Source organism: Gavia stellata, chromosome 3, assembly GCF_030936135.1.
Source record: "Gavia stellata isolate bGavSte3 chromosome 3, bGavSte3.hap2, whole genome shotgun sequence".
Lineage (NCBI taxonomy): Eukaryota > Metazoa > Chordata > Aves > Gaviiformes > Gaviidae > Gavia > Gavia stellata.
The window spans coordinates 72,311,573-72,332,066 of NC_082596.1; the positions used below are offsets into that span (position 1 = coordinate 72,311,573).

A 20,494-nucleotide genomic window follows, 5' to 3' on the forward strand; every position below is an offset into this window, starting at 1 on the left:
CGATAGATCCACCCATGAGTCACTAGCACCATGACAAACCATGTTATGCCAGGATGACAACTTTTCTCATCTAAATGAAAAAAGAAGTCAAGAAAATGTCACTGTTCCCAGATTGAAGTCTTCTGACAAAACAAAGCTAATGACACCACAACAGTCTTTCTCAAGAGATGGCTTTTACTATAACTTTGATTTGAGAAACATGCTTTGAACACAGGATATTCTCCAAGGCATTAATCATGAATAGGGATCTTGGGACTGATTCTATTCTCTGCTTTCCAAGTCTGGATATGGAGTTATTTTTATTGTATCTCCATTTGAGAACTGAACCATTTTGAACTGAACTTGTGGGGCAGAATGTATTTAAGTGTAAACTTGAGAACTTTTGCACTGTAATGATGGAGGATTTCTTCTGTGTATACAGCACATTTCTGTGTGGAGTACCTTGTGCCCCACACATGAAAAAAAATTAGAAATTTAATGCTGTTTGAACTACTTTTAGCAGAGCTAGACACTACTTAGGTTGAATTATTTCAGCCTGGAGTAAGTTCTAACAGCGGACTTGGTTTTTCAAGCTGCTGAGATAGTGAAGTTAAAGGTGCTTGGTATGACACACAGTTAAACTCAGAGATGTCAGAAGGCAGGCTGACATCAGAAGATTGGTGATGTCAGAAGACAGGAGACAGAAGATAGACTGAATTATACCAGAAAGTATTTGCTGCATATATTGGGCTATTATCCTATACAAAGAGACTTTATGTTAAAAAAAAAAAAAGCCAATAGAGATTAAGCCAGCTAGAAAAGCTAGGTTGAATGTTTACATTGATACCTCAGGCAGATAAAGCATGAGCTTACAGTTAGGAAAGTGGTTAGTTTGAGATGGTCGACACTTCCATTCCTGCACCTTTAGGCTGAGCAGCTTCTCTGCGAGGAAGGTTGTGTCACTGGCATGGTGAGGTCCTCTCAGTCTGCAGTGTGGTTATTCTCAGAGCTCTCAGCTCCTCATTTTGCAGATGAGGAGCGAAAGCACAGAGAGATTAATGCAGCTTTTCCGAGGTTGTTCTGGAAGTCTGTACTAGAGATAGGATGTGCCAGGTTTCGTGCTACCTTTCTGACCATTTGACTGTCCTTTCTCCCAGTCCTGACCAGAAATGTTCATCATTTATTGTCAAAGAAATAACTGGCAGTAGCTATACCTGCTCAACTAACCTTACCAGCTGCTGTTGTTGCTTTTTGAAATCAACATAAAGCGTTTTCAGATCCCTGCAGTGTGCTTCCGTGGTTTCTTAGCTGTGCTAAGAGGATCCCTATAGTGTGCTTCCACTGTTTGTTAGCTGTGCTATGAAACCCTGACAGTCCATATATATTCCCTGCAGTGCCATCCTGCCAGTGCATGCATGTATGTGTCTCCTTCCGAGGCACATATGGACATGTGCTTCTGTTCTCTTTGCACATCTTTTTCATTCCTTCACATAATTTATTCACGCCAGTTTGTCATCAGGTATTGTATTTCTGCCCATTCGTTATTTAGTGGACAATAAAGGAATGGTATAACAGAACAGCACAGCATGAAGAAAAAGTACACCAGTGAGTTGGTGGCCTGAGTGGTCGTATGTAGAAGACTCAAGGAGGTATTCCAGTTTAGTTCCTGCCCTGTCAGATGTTATTGCTTACTGGGGGGCTGATTCTTCAAGCATCTGTGTGCCAAAATCCCACAGATACAGTCAGTTTCTGTAATGCGGATTTGCAGTTTCAGATCCTTGGAGAACAAGGCTTTCTTCAGCTAACTGAAGAGGTGCCCCTGGCCTCTCTTCAGCCTCTGCAGATGCAGTTGTAGGTGACGGTTCTGTCGAGACACTGAATAACACTTGACTGCAGGCCTGTAGTTAGCACTACTGACGTGAATGAACCTGTTCACAGGTTTAAAATTAAGCACATGTACCGTCATTAACAGGATCAGGACCTGAACTAATATGCTCTGTGTGTGTGTGTGTGTGTGTTGTGTGCACTGTCTCTCAATGCCAAGGTAAGCATTTCTGCTTCCACCACTGTTTTCTTTCAGCTAAATAACAAGGCTGAAAAATTCTAGGTGTGTATGGGAATGCTAAAAGCTACAGTAAGTTGTTAATAATTTACAGAAGTAATTTAGCTCCAATTGAATTGTATTTTTAAAAATTTGTATGTTGTTTACCACAACTTTAAAACATCCATTTTTCGTTCCTCTCCTATGTCTTATCTCCTGCTGAATCGTGAAGGTGGACAAGATGGCCAGTCTCTACAACATACATGTCCGCACAGGTTGCTTCTGTAATACAGGAGCCTGCCAGATGCATTTGGGTATAAGCAATGAGGACATCCAAAGGAACCTGCAGGTTAGTTTCTGAGTGAGATTACATGATATATTTCCTGTGGAAAATACGTAGATTCAGTGACCCAGGAGACATTTTCTGGCTATCAGTTCTGAATTTCCTAAGGATGGGAGGTTTGAAGGGGAGAAGAAAATCTGGCTCTGTATCAAAAAAACCCTTAAAACTGAAGTAGGTGTACCATGCCGTGTGGTTTTGACGCTCTGCCACTTTAAGAATGAAGGTAAATTTGATTTGCTTTCTCTGACTTTTCAACTCAATTGCCATGTTAAAGTTCTAAATTAACTGAAATTCAGTTCATTGAAAAGGGGTATTGAAACAAAATCATTTGATGGACTCAAAGCAGTATGTGTTGCTTGTTTTTATTTCACTGGAAAATACGAAATTGTTGCTTCTTGTTCTGATTTGGTATTACATTAAGTCCAGACTTCCTGCAGAACAGAAGTTCCTGGACAATTCATCTCATGTTGTTCCTTAAGTATCCTTAATTGTACTTAATAATGTTCAGGTATTATAGACCTATTGCTGTTGGATGTTACAATTTAGAAGGCATACACAAATTGGACAAGAAACAATAAATGAGAAGACACAGTGAATCTCAGAGAGTGAAGTAAATTTAGATGACATCTACCTAGATTACTGGTTTGTTAGATTGTTAGAACATGAATGTAAAGACTGTTTTCTAGATGACTAATATTTTCCATAAATTGTCATTAAAAGATGTGTAGCAGGATGTATTACAGGGGAGGCTTCATGTCTGCCTATTTGTTAGAGTTTGAAATTACAGTAAATTAATACAGAACAATCCAAAATTTTATTAATGCCACTCTTCAAAAGATAAAAAATTATAATGGCTGTATTGATATTATAGCTCCCTTATAATTTCACAGAGACATTTAGATAACTTTTGCAAACATGTTTATATGCAAGATTGATAGCACAAGTTCTTAAAGGGGGAGAGCTCTTTAATGCCTTCCTTGGCGAAATGGTGCTTTGATTTACCATGGAGAGCTCCATGTCCATAGTCTCCTCATGCATAATCTGTCTAAGAGCAGGTGAGTGATGCTTAAATTTTCAAGGGGGAGCAGGTTCCCCAAGATACTCTGAGAAAGGAAAAAAAGGTCTACCCTTCTGCTGAAGTGCAAAATGCCAAATGACCAGCTACAACGCTCTTGGACCTCTTTATATAAGGAGGATTTTGCTAAGGAGTGGGTGGCCTCTTACAGGTCTGTATCATGTTGGCCTCTTACAGGTCTGTATCATGTTAATAAAGCTGAACATTTAAACGGGAATAGGCCAAACCCAAACTTACAAAGAGACACTTAATCTGCCAAAAGCGGTATGATGAGGTGGTGCAGTCAAGCAGCCATTATTTTGGGATATTCTCATCAGTCCTTTGAGAAGGATCTGGATGAGTTATTGACCGCATTACTGTGTAGGGGAAGGCATGTTTTATCACATTATTTGCACATATACTTTGGTTTCGCCTTTTCCCAGGGTGCTGACTGTATTCTTCCTTCCATGATGAAGATTTCCGTGTATAAAATGCCTGTGAAGGAGGTCTTTCTGTCCTCAAGGGTCCCTGGAGAAATGTGGTTAGTTTTCTTAGGATGTTAGGTAGGAACTCGTTTACTTATTTGCACAGCAGGAACCTCTCTCCTCAGTCAATCAATCAATACTTGGCAGAAGAGTTACATGTATATTAACAGATGCAACCTAATTTTGCAAATGTTGCTTCTCCTCTGTTGTCAAGGATAAAAACTACATCACACTGCATTGAAATATTTACTACTGTATTGCATGCTTTGAAATAGAGGTTGTTTTTTATTTCTCCTTGCATAAATGGCATCTGTGTTCATTGAACTGTGACTTTTCTTGCTTAAAAAAGCCCTCATGTAAATAATCTATTCACACTTTCATTTTTATGTAACAGAAGTATGTAAATAAATGAAATTCTGAGAAAAAAAAAAACAAAAAAACCAAAAAAAACCAAAAAAAACCCCAAAAAACAACAACAACAACAAAAAAAAAAAAAAAAAAAAAAAAAAAACCAAAAACCAGCTGCTGCACTTACAGGAATAAGGATGCTGACTTAGAACTAAATCTTGTGTCCATTGGTGAGATAATGTTAGATGGGTGAACAAAGGGGATCTCTAGCTTACCTCACTGGAAGTGAGTGGCAGCATTCACTGACCCACTTACTGAAGGAGAAACTTCTGCTCTAAGGGAGAGTTTTCCAGAGAGTGCTGTATGAAAGGCATATCAAATGGAGGGGTATCTATGTGGAGGTCACTAATAGGGTATTTGAAGAATTTTTCAACAATGATTTTTCATGACTGGCAACCTGTGTTCTTCAAAGGAGGAAATGTTAGGGGGAAGGCTAGTTCCTTCCATCCTGAAAGCAATGTGTTGACTGGACAAGGAAGACAGATTTATTGCATATCTCAATGACGAGGAAAGTCACTTTGGATGTTGGAGCTCTAGATTCAAGTCTCTGCTTTACTAATATCCCAGACCAGTTCTCAGCTGTGTAGCTATCCATTGGACTATTTAACACAAGCTATGAATAAGCCACTGAGAGTATAAAATGGAACTGTTCTGACAGCAAATATCAAGAAAACTGCCCCAGAAAAATCCGGTCTTGTGGTTTGTTCACTTATCTGAATGTACTATCCCAGTTTAAATCCCAGTGAACTATGCAGGTGAGACTGAAATGTACCTGGAGACTGCCCTAACTAACAGGCCATCCTGAGACCTACAAACTTTTTCTGATTCTTGGCATGTTTTTGAGAAGTCTCTCTTGCCTTAGGGAAGAATAGGACAGGCATCTCAAAATTATCTTCTTCCCAGCTTGAGTAAGTAATAAGATAGTTGGGATTTTTTTCTCCATTTTCTCTTCGTATTCATGAGTTAACTTTGTATTTTTGAAAACAGTTTTTCAGGTTAGAATTAAGAGACTCGTTAATAACTGTGTAAAATTAGAGGGAAATAAAGCTAAGTTTGTCCTAGTAGCTCTCTGGTTTTCTTTCTATTTCAAACTAGGCTGGCCATGTCTGTGGAGATGATATAGACCTAGTTGATGGACGTCCTACGGGTTCTGTGAGAATATCCTTTGGCTACATGTCTTCTTTTGAAGATGCACAGACTTTTTTGAAATTCATCATAGCCACCAGACTCTCCAAGTCAGACACTGAGATTCCCTTCCAGTCTTCTGTTACAAAGCTGATGACAGAGGCTGTCTCAGATGACCACCCTTCCTTTAACAATGCAGATAAACTGGCTCCAATACCACACATCTTGGACAGAGGACTCAGGAATAATTCGTCTGCAACAAAGACAACTGTCAACTGGCAGCGACCAGAGGCTGAGACAGAAAGCATAAGGGCAGCTGTTTCTGAGACTGCAGTACCAACATGCAGAAGAGGTGGCAAGCCCATCACTGTCACCAACATTTACCTCTACCCAATCAAATCCTGCTCTGCATTTGAGGTATATGCTTTGAATCATTCTTAAATATTCATCTCAACCTTGTGTTTTTCCTTCCCCTTCTCGGACATGTCTGCCAGGAATAGCATGTGAATGAGATACTAGGAAGCAGTATGTGGGTACCCATTTTTCATTTTCTCTGGTTTCTAGGATCAAGTCCAGCATGCTAAGGTACTTTGAAGGATTTTCAATTAGACTGAAGTTGCAGGATGCAAATGTGTCTTCTGCTCTCCCCTGCCCCCAACAGACAAATCTGCACATAATATGCAGTCTTGAAGAAAATAGTTGGATTTGCAAAAGTTGACTAAAATATAATCAAGTAATTAGTATGCTTTTACAGAATGACATGTGATGGACTTGTAGGCATTGATGGGTAGGCAGCAATTGAGAAATAGCTTGATTAACGTGTTATAATTGAGAGGAGGCTGATTTACATTACAAAGGAATGTTATCATTAAAAATACATTTGCAACAGAAATCTGACATTTAAGTGTTGCTGCACTATTTGAAAGTTCACTCTTTGAAGATTTTAATTGCTTTTTTACGAAGTTAATAATATCGTCACCTTAGCTGTGACTTTTTTTTTTTAAATAATGCATGATGAAATAGGTGTATGGCCCACACATGACCTAGAATGTGATTCTGCTTAGTACCATACTGGGAAGTGATTTAATGAATGTCAGTATCGGTATAACTTTCCCTATGAAGACTTGCTGGTATAGGTCACTGTCTCACATCAGAGTGAAAATTGGGGTCAAATCCAGTGACAAATCACCTGCATTTAAAATATGTCTTCTCAGCTGATTTGATCATGATTTAGTATTTTTTTTCTTAATGCAAAAAGAGGCTGGGGAATTAAAGCAGAGACTGTTAAATGATCAACAAAACATCTGTATTTTTAAATTTGGTTTGGTTTATGATGTCTTTAATTCAGAGGCATAATTTTGAGCATTAAATGAGACCTGAACAATTTCCATGCCTTATTAACCTCCCACTAAATCAAACTGTTTAGAAAATCAAAGTAATCCCACATTTCATGTGAAAATGTTTTAACCTTTGTTTAAGTGTTGCAGTTGTTATAGCTGTATTACAGAAGCCCACTACAGAAGCTGCTGAAATACATTGTAGCAGTATTCAGGCCCCTTTGGGGTTAAATTCTGTTTTTAATGTACAGGCTGGTGTTGTGAGACACATACCACAACATTCAGTGCTAGGAAGGCTTTGAAGTGATTGTGCCCAGGAGCAGGTAAGAAGTACCTCAGCATGAAAGACAGCTTATGTTTCCCCACAAGCTGAGCCAGGTTTCTTCTCTTCAAGCTCTGTGAGGGGAAACAACTCTAGGTGATAAATTCATACAAACCTGGTACTCCCTGGCAGACAGAACTGCTATTTTATATGGAGGTGGAAAATCCCTGTTCCTCATGCATATTTCTTGTGCCAGGCATGCGTTAATGGGCCCAGCGTGAAAGCAGGGTTCATCTTACCTCAATTTACCCCTCCAAAGTCAGAGAGTATTCTGTAAGCAGTGAAAGATGGATACCTGCTAATTCATCTTACTGTAAAATAGGCATCTGCAGTAGGAAAAATGAATTGTTCCTGGATATTTCTGTCTCTTTCCATTGACTCAGGAGGAATCCACGGCAACTTGGATTACACAGCTAACACTAGCTGATTTGAATAGTTTAAAAATACAGATATGAAAATTGCAACTATATTATGAGGTTTAGTTTTGCATACCTAGAATAATTTTTTAAGTCTAGTGTATTCTGGTTTGATATTTTTTGATAACAAAATATCGGCCACATTAGAACCCAGTAAGCTAAGCACTGTCAGAGCCTGTATTGCCAAAGAGTAATATACAATTAAATACATACTGGCTTTAGTATATGATAAGGGACTGGAAGTTCACTATCAATAGCATTTAATTCTTCTCCTCTTCTTCTCAAAAAGCATTTTTATGTGCATTTCCACTTAGTTTGTGGAAGGTACACAAGTACATGTGAAAGAACAGTAGAAGTTGACCCAATAAATACAAGTTAAAAGGGCTTTCAATGCATAAGGAGAGCAGGCCAGGAGATGAAGCCAAAAGATTGATTGATTTTCATTATTTTCAATACTGAAGTAAATCCCCAAAGAAAATGTTTGCTTTCATGATCTTCTTCCTCTCCACCAAGCATTCTTCAGGTTTTTGTTCCCAAAGGTCTGAATGACACTTCTAGACCTGTCATACGTTTATAACCAGCCTGTGAAAGTTCTGTCAATCTCATTGTCTGTCTATAGAAGAGGTGCAAATGGCAACTTACAGCCCACCGTTTGTAATGAGCATTAAAAATCAGTTAATCCCATTCTAAATCAAGCAGTGGCTTCGTCTCTTCTTGATGGCTAAAAGTAGAATAGAAAGCCAGTACTGCCAGAACCATATCATCGCTAACTGCAGACTGCATCACCCTCCACAAATCTGTGTATGTCATTACTGCAACTGCAGCCTGTATCACCTTGAAAGGGGAAAATAACCCATGCCACATGGCATTGGAGTTTGAAGCAAGACATGCTAGAGAAAGCTTACTGCAATTAAATGGAATGAAATCCTGAAAATAATTTTGCCTTTTAAAATATTGATTATACCAGCATTTCTAGGCTTTATCATGAAGAGACTGAATCCCATCGAAAAGTATTCCTTTGCAAGTCACTTAGTGGCCTTTATCATAGAGACCTCACACTTAACATTGTATTATCTCCTTACTTTAGTAAACTCATAGACTTCTGAAGTAATAATCATGTAGCTTGTAGTTTACGTGGTTTTCAGTTAGAAGCCAAGAACTGAAATTCAGTTTCATGTTTTAAATCTAAAATACCTTTAGATGCTTTTAAATTGTTGGAAAGTTAAAAAAATATTTTCCCAGTTAAAAATTTAATCTCCTTTTTTATCAGTTATGAGGTACCTCTAAGCTAGCTGATCTGGAGAGATGAAAGTGGTATAGATATTGGTCAGCAATGAATTCATTGATCTTGTACTTGTACACTTGAGATCAGAATCTCATAGATTTGTAAGTTCAAGTGCAGGCCTCCAGCTGGTATGGTAGGTCAGACCTTTAGCATGTGTAGTAAATAGGCTTTATTGTAAGTACGTGATTACTTGCGTTTGCCTAAAATAATATATGCAGTGGAAAATTCCAGTTAACTGTGTGTGCAAGACCCAGCCCATCTGCCAGTGAAGTCTACCTGCTGACGTACTGGTTGCAGGATAGATGACTTGTTTAGTGGAGGGAGGACAAACTTGATGAGGATATGAGTACAAACTCACAGCTTGATCTCCTCTTTAGAGACACATAATCTCCTCCTCTCCTAAACTCTGTTTTCTCTGCTCTGTTCTAAGTGTTTTAGTATGGGAGGTGCTTGACCTCCAGAGAAAATGAGAGTGCAGAGTGCTTTGGCAACTGGGAGGATGAAGCTTGGCATGCAAGATCATCAGCTCATTGCAGGTCGGTTAGTTCCTACAGCATGTGCATTTTATAAAGTGTTTCTGGCCACGGGACAATTTCTGTTCAGTGTTGTTCCATGGGGTTTGTACACACTGTGCAGGAAGCAGAGGGCAGAATATTCTAACTAAACTTCTTAAATGTGCTTTCTTTTCCCTACAATTATTTTATTAAATGGAGAGAAGCAGAGAAGAGGAATAACCTCTATCCCAGATCACTTTTTTCTTCTTTTCCAACATAAAAATGTGGTTTAAACATGCATTTTTAAACATGAACATCTCTCATGTGGATTAATTTTGCATAATTACATAATGCAGTGTGCCCAGTGAAAAAGGTTAGGACTTTAAACATTAATAACTTTATTATTCGTGCAGTAGATTTCAGAGTATAAAAATTGCATGTCAACACAGAAGACAAATTAGCTTTTAATTTAAAATACAATGCAAATTCCTAGTGATCAGTGGATAAATTATATGTAAGACCACTAATGTTTTTAAACTTGAATAATTTAAAACGTATTCAGTGATTCCTTTAATGTGTTCGAAAATTGTGTTAGCCTTCATGATGACGTTACTATGAATTATGCAAAAAAGCAGCCCAAAATGTTTTAAAGAAAAATCTGAAATAAACAAAAACATATTTTTTCAATAAATATTTTTACATTACAAGAAGAAACATGGACTAAAGCAGGTAGGATAATACCATGTACTGGCTGTACTGCGCAGCGATCTTTGCTTATGACAGGTAGAGAAGACCTTATGTTGGATGATTAGCCCACCTGCCATGCTGGGAATTAAGGTGTATGCTAGCACCTATCAGTAAAATCATGGTGTCCCTGATTTCTTTCTGTCTTCCCCCTTCTAATTTGTCTCAGTGGTCAGAGATGGCCAGACAACTTCAGGGAATCAAGTTAGAAGCTATGTAATACAGTATTGCTTACTGCAATGTACGCTAACCTGTTTTATTTTACTTCGCATTAAGCTGCTTTGGTTGCTTTGCTTCACTGTATTTGTTGCCTGAATATAGGTATTTAGTGACATTTGAGTGCCCTGACCGACCTCCTGCTGCTGGTCCACCAGGATGTGGATCATCTTTGCAGCCTGTGTCATTTCTGCTAGCCTCGGGCAAACATCTCAGATGTGATCCAAGGGAGCCAAATTGAACCACTCTTGTGTCTCAAATGAAAGCGGAGCAGGCAGAATTTGCTTGAACTGCTCTAATTCAGCTGCTTGCAATCATTTCACAATCCCTTCAGCCTCTTTGAAATAACGGTGGGAGATGGTCTGCACGGATTGCATGCCTAAGTACTAAGAACAGAAATGTGTATGTTCTTCCATGCTCATCTCCAGTATCAGAATTAGCAACAAACAAGCTCTGACTGTTTCATGACCACCTGTGACTCTCTGTCCAAGGCAGGGTACACAGTTGTTTTGTTGTTGCAACTTGATTTATTGGGGTCCTAGCAACATATGCAATACAGTAAGGTGAAAAGCGGAGAGGAAGTAGGGCACTTGACAGCGTACGGGGGACATCCATGAGAGGACAGGGACTCACTGCTGGGCACGTATGATTCTTGTTACAATGGCAAATACTCAGAGGAAGGGGAAGGATGGGCTGAGGACCTGTAGTCACGTGCTGCATCTCAGAGTGGAGCATGGAGTTACTTGCCATTATTTTGGACCTACCAGGCGTATTTTGAATGGAAGGTGTTGATTATTTCCAAGTATCTGCTACCTAGTCAGCTGAGCTTTCCCCACAGTGCCTATCAGCATGTAAGACTTAGCTGAAGCTCTGATTAAAGAGAAGATGTTTTGTTTTGCTCATAAAACCTCTTACCTTCAGTGAAGGGTAGGCAAACACTTAACCTGTTTCCTGAATAAGGTTGCTGTCCTGAAGTGGAACCAAAACAACGGAATGTTACAATAGGGAGCTAGAAATCATTGTCTTCATGTTCTTTTTCTATTTTTCTGCTCTTTCAGTTTATTCTGCTCATTATGTCTTACAAATCCTGTAAAGATCTGTTGGATCCATGGGAGGATCCATGGTTAGTGATCTTCTGTTCTGGAAGGGAGATTTGTTAGCAAGAAATCCTTGCAGCTCTCAGATGATCACCAGCTGTTCAAATGCGTTTTGTAATTTAATTATATAGGATAACAAAAAAATACGGGCCTCTCCAAAGAATAATTTACAGCAAGGACAGAAGTCTGTTCTTCAGCTGATATTGCAGTATTTGGGCTATGATTCCTCTCCTAAAAAGACGGGGTGAAGGCTCACGTCATTTAGGTGCTGACAGTTTTGAGTCACTTGGACAATGTGGTTTCAGATAACACCGTCAGACCTGAAGTTGCCATTTTTGACTGAATTTTTCATCCACGCTCACTTAAAAAACTGCCACAGAATATTACAAATCAAGTAGGTTGATAAAATACATTTCTTACCTTTAAAATTTTTCCATGTATTTTCTGTATTCGATACAGTTGATAGCACTGTGGCCAAATTATTTAGAGTTCAGCTTTAATGCTTTAAGTTTTCAGTTTCAGAGTGCCTGCACTCAGCTTTCTCTAGTCAGGCCATTAGTGCCAAGCTGCTGCTACAGGCTCCTATAAAACCTGGAGAAGTTTATAAGAATGGGATATTGTGGTTCTGTGGGGTTTTGGATAGAGCACATGCTAAAAAAAAATGTGATTTTTAATTAATCTAACCAGTGCTTCCAACCATGCTTTTCTTCAGAGCATCAGGCTGTGCCTGATATATCTTTTTCTCAATACTCTTTGCTAAAGTCTTTTGCCAGTTAATTCATGTGAGCTGCGCTAAGCTTCTCTACAAGAATTCAACAAAGTTCAGCTGTAGTTAACTTCTCTCTGTACTCAACTGTGACTAGAAAGCACACATGAGTTGAAGCAATATGTTTAAATGCCCATCTTTATGTTAAAAGAATGGTATTAATATTTTAACATTCTGAAGGAGAAAGCCGTTATTAATATCACCCAAAGGCATTACTAAAATTGCTCTCTTTTTGGATTTCAATATTACCATCTGTGTAGCATCAGTAACAGATGTTCTTTTCACCAGAAAAATGTACATGAAAGCAAGGACAATATGCTTGTGTAGGCTATTGAATGTAAAGAGTGTTATAGAAGTAATGGAAGAACAGATAGCAAAGAAAACAATGATGTGTTTTGTTGTAAGGGCATCTGGAGAAACTATTAGGCTCCTAGCTAAACCAGAAACCTCCGTGTTGGAGGTTTTCTCATATAGATTCATTGATAAAGTGGATACAGTTTTATGAAAAATATGGAAGTTTTTTTAGAATTCTGAATTTCACATTTTTCTTGCTTTTTGTTTGTTTGGTTTTGCCTTTATTCATACAACTCCCATGAAATGTCCAGGCTTTGTAAATTAGAAGAAAACTGTTGGGGAGAAAGGTTCTGAAAATGGATAAGTATAAAACTGAAAGCAGTTTTCAAAGTGTTTCAGAGGTTGTTTACGCTATTCTCATAGCTCTGTTAAATCAAAGTGTATGATAATATGTAACAAATTATAGTAACTCCATTTTGTTTTGTCAGCTTTGTGCAGTGATATCTTTATCTTTGATTTGCAATTAAGGTTTCTCTTCTTAAAGGCTGACATTGGCTTGCACAAGTTTTGCTGATTTCAAAGTATTTCATTAACAGTTACTTTTCCCTCTCTTTTCAGCATGAACCTATTAACGCAGCTAACATTTTCTAAACCTTTGTATCCCCTCCTGATGCTTTTCCAGGTTACAGAATGGCCAGTGGGAAACCAGGGTTTGCTGTATGACCGTAACTGGATGGTTGTAAACCAGAATGGAGTCTGCATGACTCAGAAGCAGGAGCCAAGGTTGTGTCTGGTAAATCCCTCAATTGATCTGAAGAAAAAGGTTATGGTTATCCAGGCAAAAGGTTAGTAACCAATATCCTTTTCTCCCTGCATTATTCATGTCAAACTTTTAGACAGAGACACCTGCACGCACCCACCAAACTGCTGAACATGGTGTATGCTTACTGACTTCAGGGACAAATTCTGCTACCAACTGTGGGCAAAGAAAGCCTAGGCTGTAATATACAGCCCTGGGTAGTTTCCTAGCTTGTTGTTGGGACAGGCAGAGAGTAGACAGTGACTCCATATGTGCAAGCAAAAAGTGGTTGCACCAGGAAGGAGTAATGAATTGACAGATGTGGAAATTTGCTGACTAGTCTATCTCTCCACATCATGAAGTCCATCAACCTGAAAGGACTTATTGCTGCAAAGGTGAAGGAATAGGAGTCTAACATCAAACACCCTGGCCAAAGACCTACACATTTTATAGCTCTCCTCCTTCTTCCAGCTGTGGGACTAGAGGGGTAGAGTCTTCAGTGGAAATTAGTATGAATTAAAATAAGGACCAGACATTATTTAGCTCAATTAAATACTTGCACTAGCAGGCAAATATTTCATGATGTTTGGGCTTCTCAGGATTCATCAAAACCTTTTTTATTCTCTGCTGAGGGGAAAAAAAAGAAAAACTTATGGAAAGTATTACGGAAAGCCCTTTGCTACTTGGGGGTGCAAATTATTTATTTTGCTAACAGTGCTGTTAGCACTGAACACTGGAACAGGTTTGTATTCCACAAAAGTCATTATTAATGCCAACTTTACATGTGTCTGAATGGTGTTCATCATTTGTCTGGGGTCTAACGTTTACTCAGCGTGTGTGTCTTAACCATTAATAACATATGTGCCCACATTTTCAGCAGCTAGAGCAAAACAAGGGAACCTATATTCAGATTTTTCACCCTTTATTAGAAATCCATATGAGTGGATCTGTAACTACAGTCTCCTTTCTGTTTGTACATTACAGTCGTCGTCCTCTCCAGCTGTCTGAGCACTCTCCATAAAACTAAGTCTGACCAGTTGATTTATTTTGTCTGGAATACGTTTGTCAAATGTGCATTTGTGTACTTCCACTAGTCTTGTGTGATTCTGTGTGTGTGTTTCAGATCCCAAACACAATCTAGTTTCTTCTTAGGGATTCCAGACTGGCTCATTGGCCCAAATGCTGCTATTTTCCACTCTTCCCTTTGTAACCTTTCTTTGAAAAGGTATTGTTAATTCATGTCAATTCTATGCAGAGCACCTTGCACCTCCAATTTTTGTAGTACAGTTGCATAGACAGCCTTCTCTCACAACTTTTAAATTACCAAGTGCTTCAGAATTAATTATTTCTAGAAATTCAGTTCCTTTCCATCTCTCTTCCTTTCTGCCAGTACCTCTTGCTTGCAGACACAATTTGAAGTCTTGTCCAAATCTCCATTTATCCTTCATGTTTTCAGAGGTTCAGCTCTGTTGGGCCTTTTGATTGCTTCATTCTGCTATGTATCTTCTTAATTTTTTTCCTTGCTAGTACCACATTGTTCAGACAAGTGTGTATCCATTAGTATGTTTGCCTGCCAATAATATCTGCACTGATATACTTCAGAGAGTCAGGAAGACGTTTTCTCAGACAAAAATTGTAGTCAAGGAACCCATTTCACACTGAGATTTACAATCTCTTGCCCTAGTTAGTGCCTGGGTGAAATTCACCTTTAAATCCTGCATTTTACTTTGTGTCATTTTTGGAGTTTTCACTGTCATTCACCTTCCTTCCTATGAAAGTGAGAACCATTTCCGTCCAGAAGTGATTGACCAAGTCTATGGATCACTTTTCCGCCCCAAAGTGGTTGATCAGATCTCCAGTGTGCTCTGACAGGAACATGGTTGGCACTTATTTATAGCCTGCTTTGGTACAGCCAGTATGTAAGAGTGGAGTCATTTTATTCTTTGTATAATGACTCTAGATACCAATAATCTTAGCCATAAGGTGGTCTGAGCCCTCTTTTTATAATAGTTCTGCTATTTTTCACTCCCGTAGTGTATTTGCAACCTGTGGTATTTTTTATGCTTGACAGTGAGATATGGCTCTCATTTGTTTGGGGAGACTGTTCCAGTGGTTACTGCTCATAAGATAGGAATTGACAGGGTAAGACTGAGCAGATAAATCTGTAGGAAGTTGTTCCAATATTTATTCTGTTTTCTTTCCTCTTACCTGCAGTCTAAATGCATGATTTGTTTGTTGGTGTTACATTTTTAATTTTTTCTTTTATCCCTTCCCATACATGGGTCATCATTATATCTCCCACTTAAATCATTTCATGGCAGACAAATTTAATTTAGTAAGCTGACTTTTGCCTTGAAAATCCCATGTTAATCATTGTTGCTTTTGTCACCACTCTCTCCAGGCTGTCAGTAGTTTGTTGCTAATGTAGGACCTGAAGCTGTATGCCACGTGTGTAGCCGGAGCAGCAGTCAGTGCAGTGAGGAGCAGTAGCCCCCTGATGAGCCAGGCTGGCTGTTGTGCAGCTCAGAGCCTTCACTGGCCTATGGCTGTGGCTAATAGTATTTCAGATTTGTAGCACTTAGCCTGCTGACTACACCCACCTCCAGGTCTCTTCCAGCTTTGTTGCTTTGCGAGTTTCTTTCTCCCACTGGATGCCTCCCACCCGAACTGCCTTTCCTCAGCTACAGTAGCATGCATCTTTCCAAGAGGAGTTTTGTTTCCTCCAACTCCCCCTCTGTTCCCCCCACCCTCACACTCCCCATGCAGTTCCTCTGGTCTCGGTTTGATGGGGACATTTCTGGTTGTGAGGAGTGGGTGAGGGAGAAGACAGCGGCGAAAAAAAAGAGAGGCAAAACCTTTGAGCTGCACCTTTACTGCACCTCTTGCTTGCTTTGCTGGACGTGAAAACCCAGCAGCTCCCAGCTGACCAGGTGACAACTGCAGGCAAGCTAGCTGCCTTCCTCCTGCTCCTCTGCAAGGAGGCTGTAACCACTCTTCTTTCTCTACCAGTTTCTCTGCTGTCATCTGTGCTTTTCTCATTGTGAGAGCAGGCTGTGGCAATGATCTCCATCTAGAGCGCGCTTTGCTGTCTGGAGGTGTCTCTCTCCCATAGAGAGAGCCTAAGGCACCCGTGCTGCTGGATTAGGTGCCTCTGGTAAGTGCCTAAAGCCCAGTGGGGCGAATCCCACATAGCTGAATTATGCAGCATTCTTAAATAACATTTTGTTGTTACGCTATTAGATTATGGTGAAGACTTGATCTGTGCCACTTTTAAAACAAAATGAATCTGTTCTCTCTCTCCCTCCAGGCACATGCTTTCCTCTCCCTCTAGAACTTTTAGTTAGTGAAAAATTTGTTTATGGCTATTTTATTTCAATATGGTTTAATATTCTCTGTCTTCTCTGTCCAACAAAATAAAACTGTCAGCATGATTTAGTGTGACAGTAACTACTTTAATACCTTTTGCTGAGTCCTCCGTGTGCTGAGACACCACTTCATGTTCTTTATTTAACCTCTGTGCATAGTGTGTCTCTGTAGCCCATCTAACAACCAGCCTTGGATGGGCAGACCCGCTGTCCGACTGTCCCAGCTGTGCAATCCTGCCATCCCTGTGAGTAGCAAAGACATCAGACTGGGGCTCTAGACAAGGCCAAAACTGCTGGAAGGCTTAGGATCCTTCCGTGGCATGCCTGCAAAATTAGTTGGCTTGCATGGCAGCTGGGGAGCTCAAGGTATTCCCCTGATCCCTGAGGAAGGGGGTGAGAGCAGAGGGAGAGGAAGGGCTTGTGCTTGGTCTCTCGTTGGCTGTACTTTACTTTGGAAGAGGGAGTGAGATTTTAATATTGAGAAACTGCATTTCTGAATTTTGTCAGAATTATTTTCCCAGGCTATGTCATTGTTAACAGGTATTTCCTATTCTTTTTGATGTGAAGAGTGTTAACTAACACTTGCTATCCCAGGACCCACTTTGAGAAAATTGGTGTAACTTTAAATAAGCCCCTGTAAAGAAAGACAACTTCCTGTATCTCGACTGAAGCAGTTAATGGTTAGGCTCCCAGCAACTTAAAGGTGGGCAGCAGCAAGTGCCTTTATTTCTAGGAGCCGTATTACTTGAGTGGGAATCAAGGGAAATCTTGTTGTCTTGCTCCATCAAATACATGGGGGCACAGATTACACTGGGCTTGTTCCTGACCGACATAAAAGTAAGCCAAACAGAATTTAGCTGAGAATACATTTCTGTAGAAGACTAATTTCTCTCTTTCCATTTTAGCTAACAATCAGCATTACTCTGGCAAGTTGGGCATTAGTTTGCCACTGCACAGAGGGAGAGATTTTGAGTGTTGTGAAGGCCCTTTAAAATATTGGAGTAGAAAGACGCGAGCAAAACTGAGCAACTAATTACACTTTATGGAGTTTATTGTGCCTTCAAATAGTCATGTGTTACTGCCAATAAAAATAATGGGAATTAAATGCATACACTGACGAAAGAATATACATGAATAGTTTATATTTCAGTCTATTGAAATAACAGACCTCTAATTTTTCTCATTGACTGAAAATAGGGGCTATAAAGACAAGAATAATTTTTTTTATATTAATACTGTGAGCACATCTGTGAATTTTATTATCAAGCAAATAACCATGGAGAATGACAGCTTTTACATTTTAGTAACTGGCAATATTCTGCTTTATTTTTTTGCCTTAAGATAGAATAAAATTATAATTAACAATGTGTTTAACTGACCTAAACATCACTGTAAAATGTGTACTGTTCAATGAAAATGTGATACACTTGCTCATGTATAAAAGCAGGGCTTTTTAAAGCCCTGAGACTCTATTTTAAGAAATTTTGTGAGTATGCCTTGCTTAGAAAGTATTTTTAAAAGATCTAACAGCTAAGGATGCATACAGGATGAAACCTTTCAAACTCTTCTTTTCCAGAAGGAATGATGATAATGTTTATTTTTTTCAAAGTACAAGAGCATTAGTGCTAGTTTATAAGATGATAACGTTGGCTTCTTTTTCAGGTTGTTGCAAGCAAGTTCAATGTGTTTTATCTTCCTAAGTGAACCTAGCTTTTCCTCCTCTGTCTTCGCTTCTGAAGTATACTAACATCATTAACTAAAAAAGGAGTAGATGTCTCTGTATTGAAAACTTGCGTGGAACAGAGCTGATAGTTGGGATATAGTGAATCTGAACTACGTTTCGTTATTCTTCAGAAGATAATAAAACAATTTGATTTCACCATATCACAGAGCTGGTAGAACTTGATTCGTATTTGTACTACGATAATATAAACAGGAAGTAATAAGTGAAATTGAAACATGCTGATATAAAACTGGGGTACAAGAGATCAGTCTTTGCTGGTTTATGTTGCAGTATAATGGAAAAGAGTTGGATTCATTGCAGCCACACAGTAAAACCCTTTGTTCATTGTTTCAGATTATTGCTGTCAATTAACAGAAAGGAAAATGGTACAGCTTTTCTTTTAGTTCTAGTAAGCCACAGTAGCCTTTCCATCTTTTTGGCTCATTCTGTTCAGGATAAGAAAACTAGAGAAGAAACTGTTAACATAGATCATTACCAGGGATTCCTCATCTGGTTTAAACTTAGAGATGGATGGATGGAATTAATTCTCTCATTAGTGGTTTCCATACTTTTTATCTTCAAATTATTGTGAATTATTTTATGACACATTATATTTCTTTCCTTTAACAGCCTGTGCTTATTTTTTCTCTCCCTCCGCCTCCACATCTTTCATCTTTCTGATCACTCCATCCCACCACTCCAAAAAACACAGTGATTAACCTCATCTCCTGATTTGCTAGAGGGGGCACAACAGTGATAAACTCATCCTTTCAACAGAAACCATGACTGAGGCAGTAATTCTGTGCCAGTTTTGTTGCCTGAGATACACAGAGAAGTTACTCAAAGCTGAAGCTTTATATTCCTTAATGTGGTTTGGGTACCAAGGTCATCTGCAGCCTTTGCTCTTTGCATTGTCATTTGGAGCCACCTGCAGGCAGAGAATATAATTCTAGCAAAAAGAAAAAGGATTTTTGTCACATGCTATTTTGGAGGCTGCTGCGATTATGAACAGGTGCAAAAACAAGAACTTTGTTTCATGACCCTATGTTTCTGCGTTTTGTTTTTTTTTAATACGGTTTGCTCTCTGCCTGTCTAGGCATGGACCCAATATCTGTATCACTAGAAGAAAATACGGGAAAAGAGGCTGTGATCTGTGAGAGTAAAGTCTGTTCACACAGGTGAGTGAGACCAGAGAGGAATTGAAGCTGAAAATCACTGCAATGACACTCAGGACATGATTGCATGGACACACAGGGGCAGAAGTCCTTAAAAATAGAGGGGAAGGGTGGAAAGCCAGGAGAATACAGATTTAGACAGGTAATTTTGCATGCCCAGCATGTCTGGTAGAAAACACTAAAAAATAATAAAAATTAAAAAGGGGGGGAAGGACGTTACAAAAGACTGATGACTTGGCACTCATTTGAATAAGGGAGATCTTTGTTTTACTTGCTGCAAGGATGAGAAAAGGGAAAGGTGTCCCCAGTTACTTCCAAATGCCAACTGTGGGCCTCAGCAGGACTCTAGAATTCCGTTCCTTCATTTGACAGTAATGATGCTGGCAACTTTGCCCATTTCATGCTGTGCGGTTGCAAAATTGGTAGAACCCGCTGAGGTTATAAACAGCTTTCCCTATTTACAACCCTTTTTAATTTTGCTTTGACCACCCATGTTGATCAGTGTCCCCTTAACAATCTTGGGAAGATTGCAGGTGAGTATGTGAAATAACATTAACTCTAATCAAGAGACATACCACTTCAGTGAAATATAACATTATGCATAAATTAATTTCCTATCAGTAAACTTAAGTGTTTATCCATCATATTTTCTAAGTACTTCCCAGTCTCATTAAGTTTTCTGAGTGGCAGTATATCAAGTGCCTTCCTAAAGTACATTTGCATTATCTACTATGTTTCTTTTCACCGAGTCTCTTGATAAGCCCAACTAAAAGAGCCACTTACAGATTTATGTCTTTTTTTAACCAAGGTATACTAATTCTTTGTAACTCTACATTTGCTTCTCTGAGGGTAACACATAAACAAATGAGCAGAAGACCTGACCATTTTCCCCATGGAGCCATGCAGGAAATGATCTTCTTCTTTTCTACTAGCTATTCAGATGATAAAGAGGATCTTTTCCGTGGAAGTGTATTTTCCTCAGGTAGTGGAATTCACCCAAGAGTCATTTGTTTTAACCATCTGTCC

General features: G+C 39.1%; 1 protein-coding gene across 1 annotated transcript in view; it reads left to right on the forward strand.

Annotated features, from left to right (window-relative positions):
- MOCOS (molybdenum cofactor sulfurase) overlaps positions 1–20,494 on the forward strand; it is a 225,107-nt gene that overhangs the window by 184,903 nt on the left and 19,710 nt on the right. The window contains exons 7-10 of the mRNA XM_059815648.1: positions 2,253–2,369; positions 5,406–5,852; positions 13,089–13,251; positions 19,390–19,471. Of these exons, the coding sequence (XP_059671631.1) occupies positions 2,253–2,369; positions 5,406–5,852; positions 13,089–13,251; positions 19,390–19,471 (809 nt within the window). The remainder of the gene's footprint in view (positions 1–2,252; positions 2,370–5,405; positions 5,853–13,088; positions 13,252–19,389; positions 19,472–20,494) is intronic.